The sequence below is a fragment of the Entelurus aequoreus genome, linkage group LG23, assembly GCF_033978785.1.
Source record: "Entelurus aequoreus isolate RoL-2023_Sb linkage group LG23, RoL_Eaeq_v1.1, whole genome shotgun sequence".
Lineage (NCBI taxonomy): Eukaryota > Metazoa > Chordata > Actinopteri > Syngnathiformes > Syngnathidae > Entelurus > Entelurus aequoreus.
In genome coordinates this window covers 22,087,605-22,106,036 of record NC_084753.1, presented here as the reverse complement: position 1 = coordinate 22,106,036, position 18,432 = coordinate 22,087,605, and the positions used below count along the sequence as shown (strand labels likewise).

Below are 18,432 nucleotides of genomic sequence, written 5' to 3'. Positions count from 1 at the left end.
ATATATATATATATATATATATATATATATATATATATATATATACATATACATATATATACATATACATATATATATATATGTATATATATGTATATATATATATATATATATATATATATATATATATATATATATATATATATATATATACATATATATATATATATACATATATGTATATATATATATATATATGTATATGTATATATATATATATATATATATATATATATATATATATATATATATATATATATATATATATATATATATATATATATATATATGTATATATCAATAAGTATATGTATATATATATATATATATGTATATATATATATATATATATATATATATATATATATATATATATATATATATATATATATATATATATATATATATATATATATATATATATATATATATATATATATATATATATATATATATATATATATATATATGTATATTTAATGTAGTAACAGACACATTCATAAAAATATTTAACATGTACAATATTTAACAATATTTACCTTATTTTGGTAATTTTAAGCATTGCACTGATAAATTTCATATAAAGTATTAGAACAGTGTGTGCTTGTGCCTTTAAAAGACGGTGCCTGTTGCCTAGTGACTTGTGACGGCAGTGAGTCTCACAGGCATTTTAGCTTGAGCCGTGTTTGTAAGCTTAGCAGGCGAGCAGCGGCAGTTTGTTGGATGTGACGACAGCTCTTTTGAATCTTTCACTGGTTTGTGTTACCGCTGGCTAATAAATAGATTGAATGTGCTTCAATGGCTGTATGTTTTTGTTGTATTGTTGGGATGGCAAGTTTGTCACTTCAATCATTGATTTATTGTTCAATATTTCCTAAGACCCTCATAGTTACTAGCACGCAGTGCAGTTTGTGTCAAGTTTTAAGGTGGTGAAAAAAACGTATTTTACTGACCAGTTCATCCAACTAAGATGGTGTTTCTTCTGTGTTGAAAGACTGAGTGTGTGAGTTAAGAGGAGCGAGGCTACCCTCTGTGCATGGCGCAGAAGGGAGGGACGCACACAGAGCGATCAGTGACACTTTTGCGTCAATCACTTGACCATTTGTTTATGGTTATGGTTTAAGTTTATTTCAAACATGCTATACAGATGGGCGAAAATTGTACTCTAGTTTGATCAAATTTGGATGGATTTATTTTAGGAGCAAAATGCGATGGAAGGGTTGAAATCCTTATTCGCACATGTGCGAAAGTTGTTCTTTTTTCAAGTCGCACGGTCTATTTTTAGGTGCATTTGCAAGTAAATTTGTCGCATTATGAGAACAAGTTCGGGAAATTTTGGTCATCTGAACGCCATGGGTTCTTTAAGGATCATCATGTTGAGTTGGACTGGCAGACGGCTGCGTATCACATCTGACTGGGGTCAAATTTGATCCAGCTCCAAAACAAAAACTGCCTATTCAAATATGACACAGTGACTATGATTACTTTTGCATGTTAGCTCTAGTGCCGCCATTTAAGTTTTGCTCTATTTTTGGACCATACATTGTTGGGCAAAATTCGAGTTGTTTGACGGTAAAACTGTTTGGAGGGTCTGCTTGATTTAATGGAGCCTAAACATTCAGTAATTTTTGAAAAGCAATTATCAGGCTTTGAATCAAAGCTCAAAACTGCAGCAGCAGCAGCAGTAAAGTCGCCAGTATTAGTAGAGATCACGCTAATTGCTATTAAAGTCTGTTGTTTTGGTTTTGGGTAAAAGCCCGGGTCCAAAGATTACAATGCCACATAGTTTTCATGAGACATGATTTGGGACTTGTGTTGTTTGTAAAAACAGCTCTTCATGTCCTGGTGTGGGGTTTCTTTGACTTCATGTTGTGGGTTCTGTTTTGACATATGTCTCGATTTACTGTTCCTCGGCTTAAAAGTAAGCTAAGTCATCAATACATGTTTTTATTGCATATTTATCAACAGTGAAAAGCTGTTAAAGCAGTTGCTGTTGCCAATGGCATACTGAGTATTCACTAGGATGTTTAAATGTTCTAAACTAATGAACGTAGTAATACAGAGTAGATGCTATTTTATCAAGTCTATAGAGAATCACCAGTTTATTTTGTGATAAGAACTGAAAGGCCAAAGTAAGCATTTATGAAAGGTAAAAAAGGAAGCGGGGGGTTAAATTGGGGAGAAACTGGAAGTAATGTGGAGCAGTTGGTCCTCGGTGAACTTTATTATTGTGATGATCCGATTAGATTGAGCCATTTTAAATGAACTATGAGTATTGAGACATGTTTTTGCCACTTTCAACACAGCAGTGTATGTTCTCGAAGTACTGTATAGTTAAAACACTTCGTCAATAATTGTTTAAAGAACAAAGGGAATAACAGAAATATGTTTTACTTAACAGGAAACTGAGGGCAGCAAGAAAACAGAATGCTACAGCAAAGTGGAGACTGAAGTACACTGCAGCACCCAGCACTAACACAATAACAGGTTAAATCAACAATAGCATGTGTTTCCACAAATGTTACAATTATTAATGTAAGACCAGCAGTGGTTTAAATGTCACCAATATGGTATTGGCTTGACTGAACGAAGTCTTTCCTTTTCCAGTGGAAATGCATCAATAGTAAGTAGAGCAGGGGTCACCAACCTTTTTGAAACCAAGAGCTACTTCTTGGGTACTGATTAATGCGAAGGGCTACCAGTTTGATACACACTTAAATAAATTGCCAGAAATAGCCAATTTGCTCAATTTATCTTTAACTTTATGTTATTATTAATAATTAATTATATTTATCTTTGTGGAAACACAGCTAATCTTAATGATTTCTCACAATAAATATATATAGAAACTGATAAATATCAATATGCAACACTTTATTTTTATATTTTCTCTAAGTGCACATTTTTCAAATTGAACATTTTCAAATGATCACTTCTAAGACAGTCTTGTGAAATCACAATATCCCATTTTAACTAGCTAGCCACTAACATTTTTTAACAAATCATGAATTACTTTGCACCATGTTTCTCCAAATAATAACTCATGTAAAATACAAAAGTCAACTCTCAAATTTTTAAATAAATCATGTCACACTTTGAACTGGACACCAAATCTGTTTTCTGTTTCTTTGTCAGTTAGTGAAGACCAAGTCTTGGATTTTCAAATTCTATTTGAGTTTTGTCTCTCTTAGAATTAAAAATGTCGAGCAAAGCGAGACCAGCTTGTTAGTAAATAAATACAATTTAAAAAATAGAGGCAGCTCACTGGTAAGTGCTGCTATTTGAGCTATTTTTAGAACAGGCCAGCGGGCTACTCATCTGGTCCTTACGGGCTACCTGGTGCCCGCGGGCACCGCGTTGGTGACCCCTGAAGTAGAGTAATGTCAAGTAGGTACCAGGCAGTGGGAAAATTACAAGTTGCATTATTTGTGACTACAAGAAAATCCTACAATAATTGGCAAACAATGCTAAATTAAATTACAGACAAAAACTTTAATATTTGGTACTAATTTCAAAACCGTACATGAATGGTCAGAATTAGCACAGGAATAATTAGAGAACATTTTCAGTAGATCTAATATTGTTACACATGAGATATGTTAAACAACTGAATGCCAGATATTTCTACGTGCCCATGAATCTGTAATTTGTGCAGTGAATACCTGTGAATCGCTTCTTTCCACTGAGATCAAACTCAGAAGAAGGCCCTCGTCCAGACTGTTTGGGGTCAGGCTCTGGAGTTGGGACCTCTGTGGTGGGGCTGGTGGTGGTGGTGGTTGTTGTTGTTGGCGGTATTGTTGTGGTGGGTGGTGGCAAGGTGGTCATGAACTCATCTAGCAACAAGAGTGTTAATGAGCTTTTGCTGAGAACAGATTTCAGAGTTTTATATTCAAACCCAACATCATATCAAATATCATTGATCATTTGTAATGTCCGCAAAGAAGCGTGTCAAACAGAATGGATTCATTTAGGGGCAGCTGTATGAGATCATTTCAAACAGATCCACACAAGCTTTGTTCATGTGTAATGGGTCATAAAAGCCTACATTTTCAGTGTGGGTGTGTGTGAATGGTGGGCTCGTCAACACATGTTGAAGGATGAATGTAGCGGGGTGATTGTGACAGAATTCAATTAGCTCTTTCTTCTTTTATCTCTTTTTCATGCAACACCATGCAGATTTTGGCATTACGTCATTGCCAACTCACATGCAAAAGTCTTAAAAACTGTGGTTCTGTGGTGTTCTGTGTCACTAAAAAATAGGCTAGTGAAGAAAATACCAAATGCTGCTCATTTTCAGGACATTTCTTGAGACACCTGTTGAGAAAGTGTGAAGGCCAAAACCTCACATCCGCCAAACAGCTGGTGTTTGGCTCTGTTTGTACATACACAAACCTAACCATAAAGTGGCAATAAAGCAAGATCAAACTAATCAAAAACAGAAAAGGAGAACTAATATCAAAATCACATGTTAGCAAAGATACAGGGAGCACACAGATCAGACAATCGTGAAACCATGCGATTTAACAAGTTGGCATCTATAGTACCTAGAAGACTCACCTTCTGTGTAACAGTTTAATATTCCCTCTGAGTCAAACATTGGATCCCCATAGTCATCTGTTTTAGAGAAGGTTCCGGGTGGACACGTAGGGTAGGGTTCTTCAGTGGTATATGCTTCCGTAGTCCATATAGCGGTGGTGGGTTCAGGCGTAGTGGTGGGAACTCGAGTGGTAGTGGTAGTGGTGGTCCTGAGGCGAGGCAAGTCCAAGCCAAGTAACGGCTTTCCTCCAACCATAAGGATCTTCTCTTTAGGGTTGACCACAGGGCTACTGTCTCGACCGTGACCGAACAAAGCCATGCCTTCCTGTGTCAGTAATGGGCTTCCCAAGTGGTCTGATGATGAAATTGTGCATGATGGCATTATTATACATGAAAACTGAAAGTTGTAAATTCTAAATTCATGCATCATGAGTATATTACCAAAAATGGTGTGTCCATCCTCGCCAAGCACTACTCTCTTGGGTTTGCCATGAGAATCCTGCAAGACTTTTCCATCCTGGTTCATAAGAATTCCCAATTCCAAATCAACCATCTAGAAACCAAAAATAGTAATGACCTAAACAAGTTAGGAGTTTTTGGTGAACAAATAAACTGTGTCTGTAATATAATGATAATCATAAATATTACACGTCAATTAATTTTACCCATTTGTTCCCATCGGGTCCAGTAATCAACCTTTTACCGACTGACTTGCTGGTTCCATGACTCGGGGACTCTTTTGTCTTTGCTGTTAGATTTGGTTGTTCATTTTTACCTAAACAATTACACGATTTAAAGCAGAGTCATTGTCTTACTGTGGGACAGATCATACTGTTTCATGCATTTTACCATTTGACTTTACCATTTCCATTGGCAGGTATAAGAGCTCCTCCATTGGGTGTTTTCCCTCTGAGGATAGGATAGCGACTTCTAGCCCCCTGTCCTCTAAAGCTGTCTCGAGCTGAAGATGGTGACAGAGAGCTAGCCTTGGACTCTATGAGTCTGCCATTGCTTGTCAGAGTAGGGACCCTGCTGGCACTGCGGTCTGTGGTTATTGACGGTCTGAATAAAGTCGATGAAGAGGAGGTAGATGATGAGGAGGACTCTGATGTCGAGGAACCCAGTCTGGAGTTGTATGCTTGTTGTGATCGGGTGGGAAGTCTTGATCCAACAAACTGCCTTGTCGCTAAAAGAGGGGAGCGTATCCTTCCGTTTCCTCCAACATTAGGACGACGGTAGGATGGAGGGACCCCAGAAGATAAGCTAGTTCTTGAAGGAGTTTCTCTTGTAGCGACACTCTCATTCTCCTCCGTGTTCCCGTGCGGATCAGCTGATGTTATGACAGGATTAATTTGGTCCACTGAAGGCTCTGCAACATGTTTATTTATCCCACTGTTACTCTTATCAAGGTAGCCATTATTATAATTATTGTTGTTGTTAGAGGTTCCTCTGTGAATGGGCTCACTTATAGAATGGTGAGCATCAGAGTTGGAAGATCTTGCAGATGAAGATGAAGGAGATGACGGAGTGGGATTTCTTGAGTCACTATAGTCTGCATTTTCACTAGTCAATGAGTGCTTAAAGGCATCCACCACCATCTTATTCTTCAGTGAGTCACGAGTAGATGCAGCTGTCGGACTGTCACTAGTCTCCTGTACTGAGGACACACTGGCAGAACCTGTGGTCTCTGAATCCTTTGTGGGTATCCTCACAATCGGTCTGCCAGCCCCTATAGATGATGAAACTCTGCTCCCGGGGTTCCTACCACCTTGTCTCGTCCCTGAACCAAACCTGCCTGGGAGGTTAAATCTTTCAGCAAGTGAAGGACGAGCTCGTATACGAGGATCAGTTGCTTTTTCTGGTGGGCTGTCCTCCTTATCAGTTTCTTCTGTGGAATCTTCTTTGTAGCTTGAAGTAGGCTCTTCAACTTTAGTTTCCGCCGCTTCTTTCTGTAGTGGGGATCGTTCTGGCGATGTGTTTAAAATATGTGACTTTTCTTGGTTGTATGACGAGATTTGAGATCCCTTGTTTGGAGTTGAATTTGGTTGATGTGAGGTGCTCTGTGACACAGAAGGATAAGTATTTCTGGTGTTTGTATCTGCACTATTTGATGTGGATGTTAATGTGAATAGTGATTTCTCTGAAGTAGATGGGTCTGATATTGCTTTGTTGTTGTTCCCTACATCTGATGTTTGTTGGCTTTGAGACTGGTCTGGTAAGGTGGACTGAGATATTGCTTGATGCTGAATTCTGCTTGGCAAACGTGACAGTAATGTTGTGCTTGGTCTGTAACCATTGATCATTCTAGTTGAATTTCCCCTAAATAGAAGGCCCAGGTTCCTTCTGCCATAACCATAACTAGTACCAAGGCCAGACCCAATGGTTCGCCCAGATGAAATTGATCCCTTAGCTGTGCCCTCTGTTTGAGGTTGTGGGGTGTTCTCTTTTCTAACGGGAATGGTAGGTTTGCTATCTGTTGTACTGGGTTTATTGTAAATCACTTTGCTATGTTGATTTGTAAATGGTATATTTTTTTTATTGTCATCTGATTCTGAAATAGTAGAAGGTGAAGATGATGTCTTAGGGGCTAATGGCAGGGAAGAAGACGAAGAGGCGGATGCAGAAGAACCAGTATGGACTCCTCCTCTTTGATGGAGCCTGGGCTTCATTGGTTTCCTTTGCTGTGGATAAAGTAAAGCAGGTTTAGTTGGGGAGAGTGTAAAAACTTTGAGGCTGGGGGTCTCAGGAGTGGAGGACCCATACACTTCACTGTCAATTTCGTCCTCAGATTCAGGGGAAACTTCATTATATGGTTCTTTTGTCTCCATCGCCATAGTTGTCATCTCTTTTTCTGGGGACAGGGTTGTTGTTTTCTTCCTGTCATCTTCATCTTCAACATCTGCATCTGAGGTTCTGGCTCTGTTGGGTCCACCCCTGACTGAACCTCTTACAGAGGAAAAGATGCTGTGATAAGAACGTGTCTGGGACAGTGGGCGCCCCCGTCTACTAACAGGGGCAGAGTTGCTAGGCTGACTGGGCGTCATCGGTTCTTCTGGTTCCTCTGTTGACTGGAGGTCTGATTTGTCATGGGAGTCATCATATTTGGAAGGGTTGTGGCTCATCCGCTGGCTGGCCTTGTTTCTTGAGAACGATGAAACAGCACTGCTGGCTGGCAACAGAGAAAACAAGTCTCAAATTTAGGGCACAAACATTTTTCACACATTTAAAGTAAAGTGGTCTTACATGCTGGCATGATAACAGTGAATGCCTTGCTTTGTGGTCCCTGTCCCCTCCTGTTGGTGGCTTTGATCTTAAAGATGTACCGCTCTCCAGGTGTTAAACCGTCAATTGTAGCTGTGGTAGTGCTACTACGATATGTCACCGTTTTCATTCCAAATGGCTTCAGTGCAGGAGCATAAGAAAGGATGTACTCTGTGTGGAGATAGAGTTGAAACAACTATTGAGAAGACATGAACTAGAAAAACACAGCTGAAGATCTCTGGTACTGCCGATTTAGTGCTATCATAAAAGAGCCCATTCTTGGCAATGCATGAGTCTTATCATATTGACCTAAATGTAAGATATTTAGGGATGGTATTATTTTACTCAACTCACAAAAAAGTCTAAAAAAGACAGGTATTTAGGGTTTAGAAATGTATGCATGTGGCGCCAAACCTTTTGTTCCTGTCACTCAAACACACCAGTTTCAACAATGAAGAATTATGCTAATTTCAAGATGGTGAGCAATGGAGCAGTCATCAAACAACTACCAGTTAAGAAATTAGATATTATATTTTATTTGTTTTTATCTTCAACGATATTTCAAACATGAGCTTGAAAAAAGTATGCCTTAAGAAAATGGTGTTGTAATATTTAGTATTCAATTTTAGTCTTTTAGTTCATACCTCGAATCCTCCCATTGGTTTCTTCAGGGGGATCCCATGTGGCTGTCACAGCAGTGCCTTTCCCCCGTAGTGGTTTGACCTCAAAGTTCTCCGGTGGCCCAGATGGTGCTTGTAAGTGAGGAAGGAACAAATCAGAAACAGAGGGGGCAACAAGAGAATATTGTTTTTTTCCTGGAAGTACATCAAACTAGAAAGTAGACCAGAGCAGGGGCCAAAACGAAGGAAAACATCTCTGCCATACATTTAGTGTGATCCTTTGAGATCATCATGCAAGTAAAATAGATAGAGAACTAGGCTGTAAGCCAGGAAATAAAGCTGACATAGCAATGAACCACTGCATAGTGTGCTGCAGTCCAAAGCAGAATCCAATCATAACAAAAAGAAAATAGGAAGTGAGTGTGGTTTGAGTACAGTACAAGTTGGATTTAGAGAAGGCAAAAGCACAACTGAGCACATTTTCATCTTGAGGAACACTATTGAGCAGTCCATCGAATGGTAAACATCTCTCTACACAAATGTTGTCGACTTTGAGAAAGCATTAGATTTGATTCATAGGGAAAGTTTGTGGGCGATATTGAGGCAATATGGTATACCAAACAAACTTAGAGATATTCTGAAGCTGCTGTGTTCAGATAGTATGTGTGCAGTACTAGACAAAGGTGAAACAACAGTTTGGTTTGAAGTGAAATCGGGTGTCAAGCAAGGAAGTGTTATGTCTGGATTGTTGTTCCTTTTCATCATTGACTGAGTGATGCAAGAGACTAAATTATGTAAAAACTGTAAGATCTGGATTTTGCCGACAATATTGCCCTGTTGTCCTCAACACAGTCACAGATGCATACTTCCTCAACACATTTACAGATTCAGAGTAAAACAAATACAATGCCAAGGCAAGCCAAAAGAGTTGGACTAAGGATCAATGAAAAAAGACTAAGATCTTGACATTGAACAACAGAAAGAATGACACTATTAAATTAGACAGAAATGACATGAATTCACTTAACTTGGTGCAGTTGTGAGCAAGGAGTGCAGAAGTGGAAAGTATATGAATAGCAGATTGAACAGCATTCACATAACTAAATAAAAATTGGAACTTAAATCAGATTAGTAAAAAAACTAAAATCAAACTGTACAAATCTAGTGTCAGACCTGTTTTACTGTATGGAAGACGTAGAATACGATCAAAAGTGATGAAAGAAAGTTGGACTCTTTCCAATTCAAATGTCAAAAGAATAATGAAGGTCTATTGGCCCGATATAATTTCAATTGATGAACTCAATAAACTCACCCAAATTAACAGAATAAGCCAGGAAATCAAAAAAGGAGATGGAAATGGATTGGTCACCATAATCACCATTGCATGATAGCCTTAACATGGCATCCAGATGGCAAAAGAAGAGTGGGCACACCGAAAACAACATGGAGAATGACCATACTTGCCAACCCTCCCGAATTTTCCGGGAGACTCCCGAATTTCAGTGCCTCTCCCGAAAATCTCCCGGGACAACCATTCTCCCGAAAATCTCCCGATTTCCAGCCAGAAAACTATATTGGGGGCGTGCCTTAAAGGCAGTGCCTTTAGCGTCGTCTCTCACCTGAAAAGGAGACTATTATTTATGTCTCTGTTATCTATAGGTTTATCTATAAACCATAAAGTAGGTGGGCACGGAACTATTTCTCAGCGTGTGTTTATTCCAGCCCGCACGTTAATACACTGACACACAACATCCGGATTCCCATCATGCATTGCTTCAAAACTACGGCAATTTCCAGCCGGACAAACAATATTGGGGGCGTGCCTTAAAGGCGCTGCGTTTAGCGTCCTCTCACCTGAAAAGGAGACTATTATATATGTGTCCGTTATCCATAAGTTTATCTATAACCCATAACACGATGGCCGAATGGATATAGTCACTCATGAATGGTCAGAGAAGCACAAGTCGGCAGCAACGCAGTATTATGGGCCACCTTGCAAGCATCATCCCGTTGTCATTTGTGGATGTTTTCAACAGATCCGTGAAGGATATGTTCCCGGATTCAGAGATTGCTCGCCAGTACTCAAATGGCAGAACAAAAGCTACTCAAATAGTGAAAGGTAAGCGTTATTTTATTTTTAAAGTAAGCAGCAAGTACCGTACAGTTAGTAGAACAACTGTGTTTTCATTACTGTGTACTGTACTATATATATATATATATATATATATATATATATATATATATATATACATATATATATATATATATATATATATATATAGGAAATACTTTAATTTCAGTGAATTCTAGCTATAAATATACTCCTCCCCCTTAACCCCCCCCCCCCCAATCTCCCGAATTCGGAGGTCTCAAGGTTGGCAAGTATGAGAATGACTATCGAGAAAGAAAGAAAAAAGGGAGGATAAAATAACTGGAAAGACGTCAAAATGCATGCTAGCAACATGACATAATGGAAGATGAGTGTGGAGGCCTTATGTGCCACAAGACACGAAGAGGATAGGTAAGGTAAGGTGGTTTGAGTAGAAAGTAGATACCAAGAAATTGGATTATAATAATGCAGGGTTTGATTAATTTATGATAATCTGTGTTTTCAAAGTTTTTCCTTCGTTCAAGAAGAAAGCATTGTACACTCCGGCATTCTCATACCTGACTCGGGGGTCCTCTGAAAGACAGACACGCTCCACTTGCCCTCATTTCCCCCCTGAGAGATTCTGACGGCGAACTCATACATGCTATCAGCATACAGGGTGTCTATCATCAGTCTCCGCTGGGCGCTGTCCCTGTACTCCCAGCGCGCTGACTCACCCTTCTCTCTGTGTCTGACTGTGTAGGATCTAATAAGACAAAGTGAAGCTTTCACTCTCATGGGGAAAATGGTAAGTGTTCATAAAAGCTTTTGCTATTTGCTTTTTTGCACTACCTGAGTTCACTGGACTCAACTTTCCCCATTTCCACAAGAGGGTCAATCCAGGAAACGAGGACTGATTTAGGAGACATAACCCTGACACTGATGTCCTTAGCTTCATACTCAGGAGGTTCTGAAAAGCACATTCACACACACATTCTTACGTAAACATGAATGGAAGTGACCTGTACTGGGAATGATTGTGCACAATGTACCTGGTGTGGATAATTTGGCTGCCGCTCTGTTAGCAGGAGCACTCCGGCCCAGGGCTTTCTGTGCCTGAAGTGACACCACATGAACGGACTCAGATGCTATGAATAGAAAGGGATACCAGGCACGACCAGGGTTTACACTATTGACACTAAAGATTGAACAAAAAAAATCTTTTTTTTACAGTTATTACACTCTTGTCGCTACATAAAGCTGAATCCTTCAGTTAACCCTAACTCAATTATCTGTATGTTTAGTATGTAAAATAGGGGGGTTCTCTTACTTAATTTGGCTGCATAACGGTTCCTCTGGTCAGACTGAGGTTTGGCATTATGTTGCTGTCTCCCCTCCGGTAAAGATGTCCTTGTCAAAAATCTCTCAGGTGGATGTTGTCCAGAAGAAGACTGTGGTGCCCTCCTCCAGTATGTCCTAGGGTTAGAGGCACCCGGACGGTGAGCTGTTCTGTTCACTCTGTTCGCACGCTTTGGAAAGGACTGATTCCTGGCTGCAGTATATGTTGACCTAACTGGACCTGTAAACGGGTAAAAGACAAAAGGTGTTTTTAGAAGCTCGGTACACCTAAGTCCATATTTCAAGTGCAGAAAAGTCAGCTACGAGAGCCAATACACTACCAATTAACAATAGACTTAAAATCACACAAGCACTCAGTGATAAACAGAATGTATTTACCCTATATATTTACCCTATAAATATCATTTAGACGAGAGATGTGTCAAACTCTGAACTAAGCACCAAAAAATCACAGGGCCTATAGAGACAAACAACCATTTTTACTCTCTTACTCAAACTTATAGACAAGTCATTTATTGTCAATTGCTTTAAAGTCCCCCCCCCCCCCCCCATCTTCATAATATGTGTCAGATAAGCATAAAACGCCTTGTTGGCCATAAGAACATCTGCATACACAGCTGGGTGAGCGTAAACATGTCAGCTGATACAAGGAAGGGGATTTAATGTGTTTCAAATGTGTTTACCAATATTGTGTTGCTAGGCTTCCCCACTCAGAGATCATCAGTGTGGGTCAACTTTTCAGACTCTTATGGTAAATTTAAACTACATTGTTCAAAGCACTCAATTCATGTTTGTTTGCTCCTAAATGGCACAATTCAGATCTGGGCAGCATCAAGATATTGGAACTGGTTATCTGGCACATGGCACTGTGATTTATCGTGCCACAGTTTCCCGCAAAAAATGAGTCCACCTACACAATCTACAAACCATTTTTATTACAGTATATCAATTCCAGACATCATACTTGGATATACCTTTGAGTATTGTGTGTACAGTTTGTACAGCAGTATGGTTTCTATGATTTATTAAACGTCTGAACATTTTAACATTTTTTATTACAGTAATTAATACTACGGAAAAATACTTACCTTAGAGTAAATGATAAATGATAAATGGGTTATACTTGTATAGCGCTTTTCTACCTTCAAGGTACTCAAAGCGCTTTGACAGTATTTCCACATTCACCCATTCACACACACATTCAGACACTGATGGCGGGAGCTGCCATGCAAGGCGCTAACCAGCAACCATCAGGAGCAAGGGTGAAGTGTCTTGCCCAAGGACACAACGGACGTGACTAGGATGGTAGAAGGTGTAGTCAGTGTACAGCTTGTATACCAATGTAGATTTACTATTTACAGAAAATTTCTCAACACACAACCATTGTTGTTTAAATAGCTAAGATTTTATAAATATTTCTGGTTGTTTCTGAGATCGATAACACATTTAGTATATTTTAAATAATACATTTACATCTATATCCAGATCTATATGTATTCAGATTCGAAATCAATATATAATTTTCGAGATTTGTGCAATCTTTTATTATCATTGATACTGTTGCTTTTATTAATTTGTGTTTATTCTTTTTTAATATTGTATTTGTATGTCTTCTCAATTGCTTAGTACCTTTCTATTCTAAGTATTGTACTGGGATTGGCTCGGAGTTGGGGTTGCTCTATTTTCTTTTATTGGATTGATTAACATTCTGTATTATTCTAAAAATAGATTTTTAAAAATATGTTTTTTAGGCCAACACTGTGCACCAGCACAGTGTTGGCCTAAATTTGGCATTTATTTAGTGGTACGCCAGCAGCCAAAAAGTTTTATTATAACTAATATACGAAAATATATATTATGAGAATCATGCTGAATTGAAAATCAATTCTGAATCGAATCGTCACCCCAAGAATTGGAATCAAATCCAATTCCAACCTCTATTGTTCAAGTATCCAAACCTTCATTTCTCCTCGTGTTTCTTTTTCAACAGAGCATAAATAACCGCATTTGGTTTTAATTTTTGAAAAAGCACTTATTTTTCTGAAACTATGTGCAAACCAAACCAACCAAAAATCTTTCTGAAAAATAGTCCTTGTTAATAGTTTGACGAATCACCCATTGATTGCACATTTCTCTCTGTTATGTCCCAGAAGTGTTTGACAAGCAAACTCAAGCGTAGACATAGTTATTGGATCATTTTTTATTTTATTATTTTAGGAGGAGGGGAGTGAGTCTAGAAGGGAAATGTGGTGGAGAAGAGGGTGCAGGAGATTAATGATCTGTCTGGAGCTAAAAGCAGGCAAAAAGTTTGAAGGTTGGAAGAAGCAATGAACGGAGGGGAGTGAGTGGATGACAAGGAGGGGAGGCAAAGAGATGAAGGCTGGGTGATAAATCCAGTAACTCAAGTGATGAGCGATTGAGAGGCACTTGATTCATTGTGCCTTACGGTTAAATGGGTAAAAATATTAGGTACACTTGCAAATAGGTATGTGCCAATCGATCGGCCACATCAGTGTCAATTAATGCCTTTTAATGCCAATCTCCCCTCTGGTTGACACTGTATTTATTTTTTGACAAGTGAGCAGCTCATTATGTGTCTCCATATACAGTGGGGAGACGCTCCCGTAAGTTCATAATAATCACCTCCATTATAGCAACTAAACTCAATTTCTTAGTATCTTATGTATTGGGTGTAAAGATTGATTGATATATCGATTTTAGGGCTGCAACTAACGATTAATTTGATAATCGATTAATCTGTCGATTATTACTTCGATTAATCGATTAATAATCGGATAATAGAGACCAACTACATTTCTATCCTATCCAGTATTTTATTGAAAAAAAACAGCATACTGGCACCATACTTATTTTGATTATTGTTTCTCAGCTGTTTGTAAATGTTGCAGTTTATAAATAAAGGTTTATGAAAAAAAAATGAAAAAAAATAAATTGTGTTAATAAAAAATAAAAAAAACTGCGCATGCGCATAGCATAGATCCAACGAATCGATGACTAAATTAATCGGCAACTATTTTAATAATTGATTTCAATCGATTAGTTGTTGCAGCCCTAATCGATTTATATTCCTAGATTTCAAGTACCTTATTTTTCGGATTATAAATCACAGTTTTTTTCATAGTTTGGCCATGGGTGCGACATATACTCCGGGGCGACTTATGTGTGAAATTATTAACACATTACCGTAAAACATCAAATAATATTATTTATCTCTTTCGCGTAAGGGACGAAGCAAATGGCAGCAATCGTCACACACACGTCAACCAATAAGAATTTGGCAGGGGAGGGTCATGGCAGAAGTGCATTGTGGGTCATGGGATGCTAACTGCTATATGCTATATGCTACTGCCATAGCTATTAAAATGGATCACATCAACATTGGTGGTAACTTATAAAAACTGAGAAGGACTGAACAAAAATGCATATGTGGGTATAGTAGCCAGAAATTGTACTCAAGTAAGAGTACTGTTACTTTAGAGATTTATTACTCAAGTAAAAGTAAGGAGTAGTCACCCAAATATTTACTTGAGTAAAAGTAAAAAGTATGTTGTGAAAAAACTACTCAAGTACTGAGTAACTGATGAGTAACCTGTTCGTTTAATGATGACGGGAACAAATAATGCACAAAAACATAAACATAGCAATGAGCAAATTCAGAGCCAGGAATATCTCTTAAGCAACTAAAACAATAATATATATTAAATAATAATACATTAAAATAAAAAAAATTGAGCCACAATAACTTAACAGCACCATAGGCTCAGTATGCATTCATTGATTGATTGATTGAAACTTGTATTAGTAGATTGCACAGTGCAGTACATATTACGTACAATTGACCACTAAATGGTAACACCCCAATAAGTTTTTCAACGTTAATCAATTACATATAATTTATATTTATTTATTTTGCCGTTTTTGTTCACATGTTAAAGGTGTTTTAATGAATATACATGCATGTTTAACATATAGATTCCTTTCTTTCATGAAGACAAGAATATAAGTTGGTGTATTACCTGATTCTGATGACTTGCATTGATTGGAATCAGACAGCAGTGCTGATAACGTCCACGTTTTCAAATGGAGGAGAAAAAAAGTTCCTCCTTTCTGTCTAATACCACATGAAAGTGGTTGGTTTTTGTCATTTTATTTGTCCAGCTTCCATATTCGTTTTTATACACTTTACAAGAAATACATTGGCGGCAAACTCCGTAGATTGCTAGCTTGTTTGTGCTGGCTTTCGGAGACTCTTATTTTGTTAGTGCAGGCGCGATGGAGCAGCACTTTTATTGTGAAGACAGGAACTGTGCAGTCAGTCTTTAGGCATTTGACGGGAAGTACGGTTGAAATAAAAAAAATATTTTTTCCTTCACACTTTTGATTGATTGATTGAAACTTTTATTAGTAGATTGTACAGTACAGTACATATTCCGTACAATTGACCACTAAATGGTAACACCCGAATATGTTTTTGAACTTGTTTAAGTCGGGGTCCACGTGTGACGGTCATGTGACCGCCTGGCTGTGTTTGATTGGTCCAATGTCACCAGTGACTGCATCTGATTGGTGAAACGGAGTCAAACGTCACCAGTGACTGCATCTGATTGGTGAAACGCAGGCATGCATAGATCCTACTTTGAAGATCTGTCTGACAAACCAAAACAAACAAAGCGTGCATTAACAGATCGATAAAAATCAGTAGCGAGTAGCGAGCTGAATGTAGATAAATGGAGCGGAGTAAAAGTAGCGTTTGTTCTCTATAAATATACTCAAGTAAAAGTAAAAGTAAAAGTATGTTGCATTAAAACTACTCTTAGAAGTACAATTTATCCCAAAAGTTACTCAAGTAGATGTAACGGAGTAAATGTAGCGCGTTACTACCCACCTCTGCAAAAATGGCACCGAAAAGGAAATCATATACTGCAGATTACAAGCTAGACGTAGTGAAATATGCAGCAGAGAACGGCAATCGAGCAGCAGAAAGAAAGGACATACCAGGAGCGACAACGAGGAAGAAGATTTCATCGGATTTAGCGATCAGGAGTGACAGATTGTTTGGTAAACGTATAGCATGTTCTATATGTTATAGTTATTTGAATGTCTCTTACCATAATATGTTACGTTAACATACCAGGCACGTTCTCAGTTGGTTATTTATGTGTCATATAACATACACTTATTTAGCCTGCTGTTCACTATTCTTTATTTATTTTAAATTGCCTTTCAAATGTCTATTCTTGGTGTTGGATTTTATCAAATAAATTTCCCCCCAAAATGCGACTTATACTCCAATGCGACATATATATATATATTTCCTTCTTTATTATGCATTTTCGGCCGTTGCGACGTATACTCCGGAGCGACTTATAGTCCGAAAAATACGGTATATCGATTTGTGCTCGGCAACTTTGCTTTCCGTAAGATATGTATCGATCCAAGATCATTATAAAAGGAAATCGATCAATTTTATCGAAAAGGAAAACATTGTATTTAAGAAAAGCAGACATTATACGAAGTTTAGCACTTTTAAAGATAAGGTTGTTAAACATTAAGTCTATTGGCTTTAGCGTCATCAACATAAAAATGGCGCATAGCTACAGTTGTCGAGAAATGTCATAACAAAAGGAAATGCTACTAGACAATATCAAAACTACAACACAACAACTTTCAGTACAGCAGATTGCAAAAGCCACAACAAAGACAAACGGCACAACACAATAGAATACAGTAAAACCACAACAGAACTTTGAGCCCAAAAAATCGCGATCGACACAACACAAGTGACATGGAGGAAGTTACGGAACTTATGGAGAAGTACCGACTTCCGGAACACCACAACATGCAACTGTCAGCCAAGGAAACATCCTTTTATGAAAAAGAAACAAAAAAATACAAGAGATAGATGAAGGTGGCTATGGAAATTAGGAAGCGATGGGCCAAAACCATCAACAGGGATGAGGGGGCATACATGCTTCCGCACACCTGTGACGCTGTTCTTCATCGGCGACGCCAGGGCGGAAAAGAGAAAACAGATATGGCTAGGTCGGAAAACTTTATTTAGCAGGTACATTTACAGTTATAATGTTGGTTACTGTAGTTTTTATTGATATTTGCTTGAATGCTGAAAATGTGAGCAGAAAAGGTTTACTCTTATTCATTCAACCTAAAGTGTTGGTTGCACTGTATTCAAATAAGATGGGGATGCATTTGCCATACATTTTTGTTTACTTTCTTTTTGTATCCATAATTCATTCATACATACTTCCAATACAAGAAACAACAGGAACATAGGAAACTTCACTTGCAATGTCCAGTATCTAGTATTTATTTCACAGTCACGCTGCTTGATTTTTTTGTGCTAAAATGTTACTGAATCGATTATAACTCACGGAACCGTTTCAGATTGTATCGTTCTTTAAAAAATGTGAATATTCCTGAATCGTATCAGCAACCTCAAATATCAAATCGAATCAAATCTTTGTTAAAACAAATTGTAACAGCCCTATTACGTCTCATTATCATGTTATCACTCGAGGACGAGGCTAA

General features: G+C 38.0%; 1 protein-coding gene across 4 annotated transcripts in view; it reads right to left on the bottom strand.

The window, feature by feature from the left end:
* The window catches only part of fndc1 (fibronectin type III domain containing 1), a 97,349-nt gene that overhangs the window by 41,291 nt on the left and 37,626 nt on the right, over positions 1-18,432 (bottom strand). For all 4 annotated transcript variants that reach the window (XM_062034945.1, XM_062034948.1, XM_062034947.1 and 1 more), the window contains 11 exons: positions 11,837-12,085; positions 11,559-11,654; positions 11,359-11,476; positions 11,085-11,272; positions 8,442-8,549; positions 7,780-7,968; positions 5,399-7,705; positions 5,202-5,311; positions 4,978-5,089; positions 4,558-4,890; positions 3,663-3,833 (listed from right to left, as the gene is read on the bottom strand). In XM_062034945.1, coding sequence (XP_061890929.1) covers positions 3,663-3,833; positions 4,558-4,890; positions 4,978-5,089; positions 5,202-5,311; positions 5,399-7,705; positions 7,780-7,968; positions 8,442-8,549; positions 11,085-11,272; positions 11,359-11,476; positions 11,559-11,654; positions 11,837-12,085 — 3,981 coding nt within the window. The remainder of the gene's footprint in view (positions 1-3,662; positions 3,834-4,557; positions 4,891-4,977; positions 5,090-5,201; positions 5,312-5,398; positions 7,706-7,779; positions 7,969-8,441; positions 8,550-11,084; positions 11,273-11,358; positions 11,477-11,558; positions 11,655-11,836; positions 12,086-18,432) is intronic.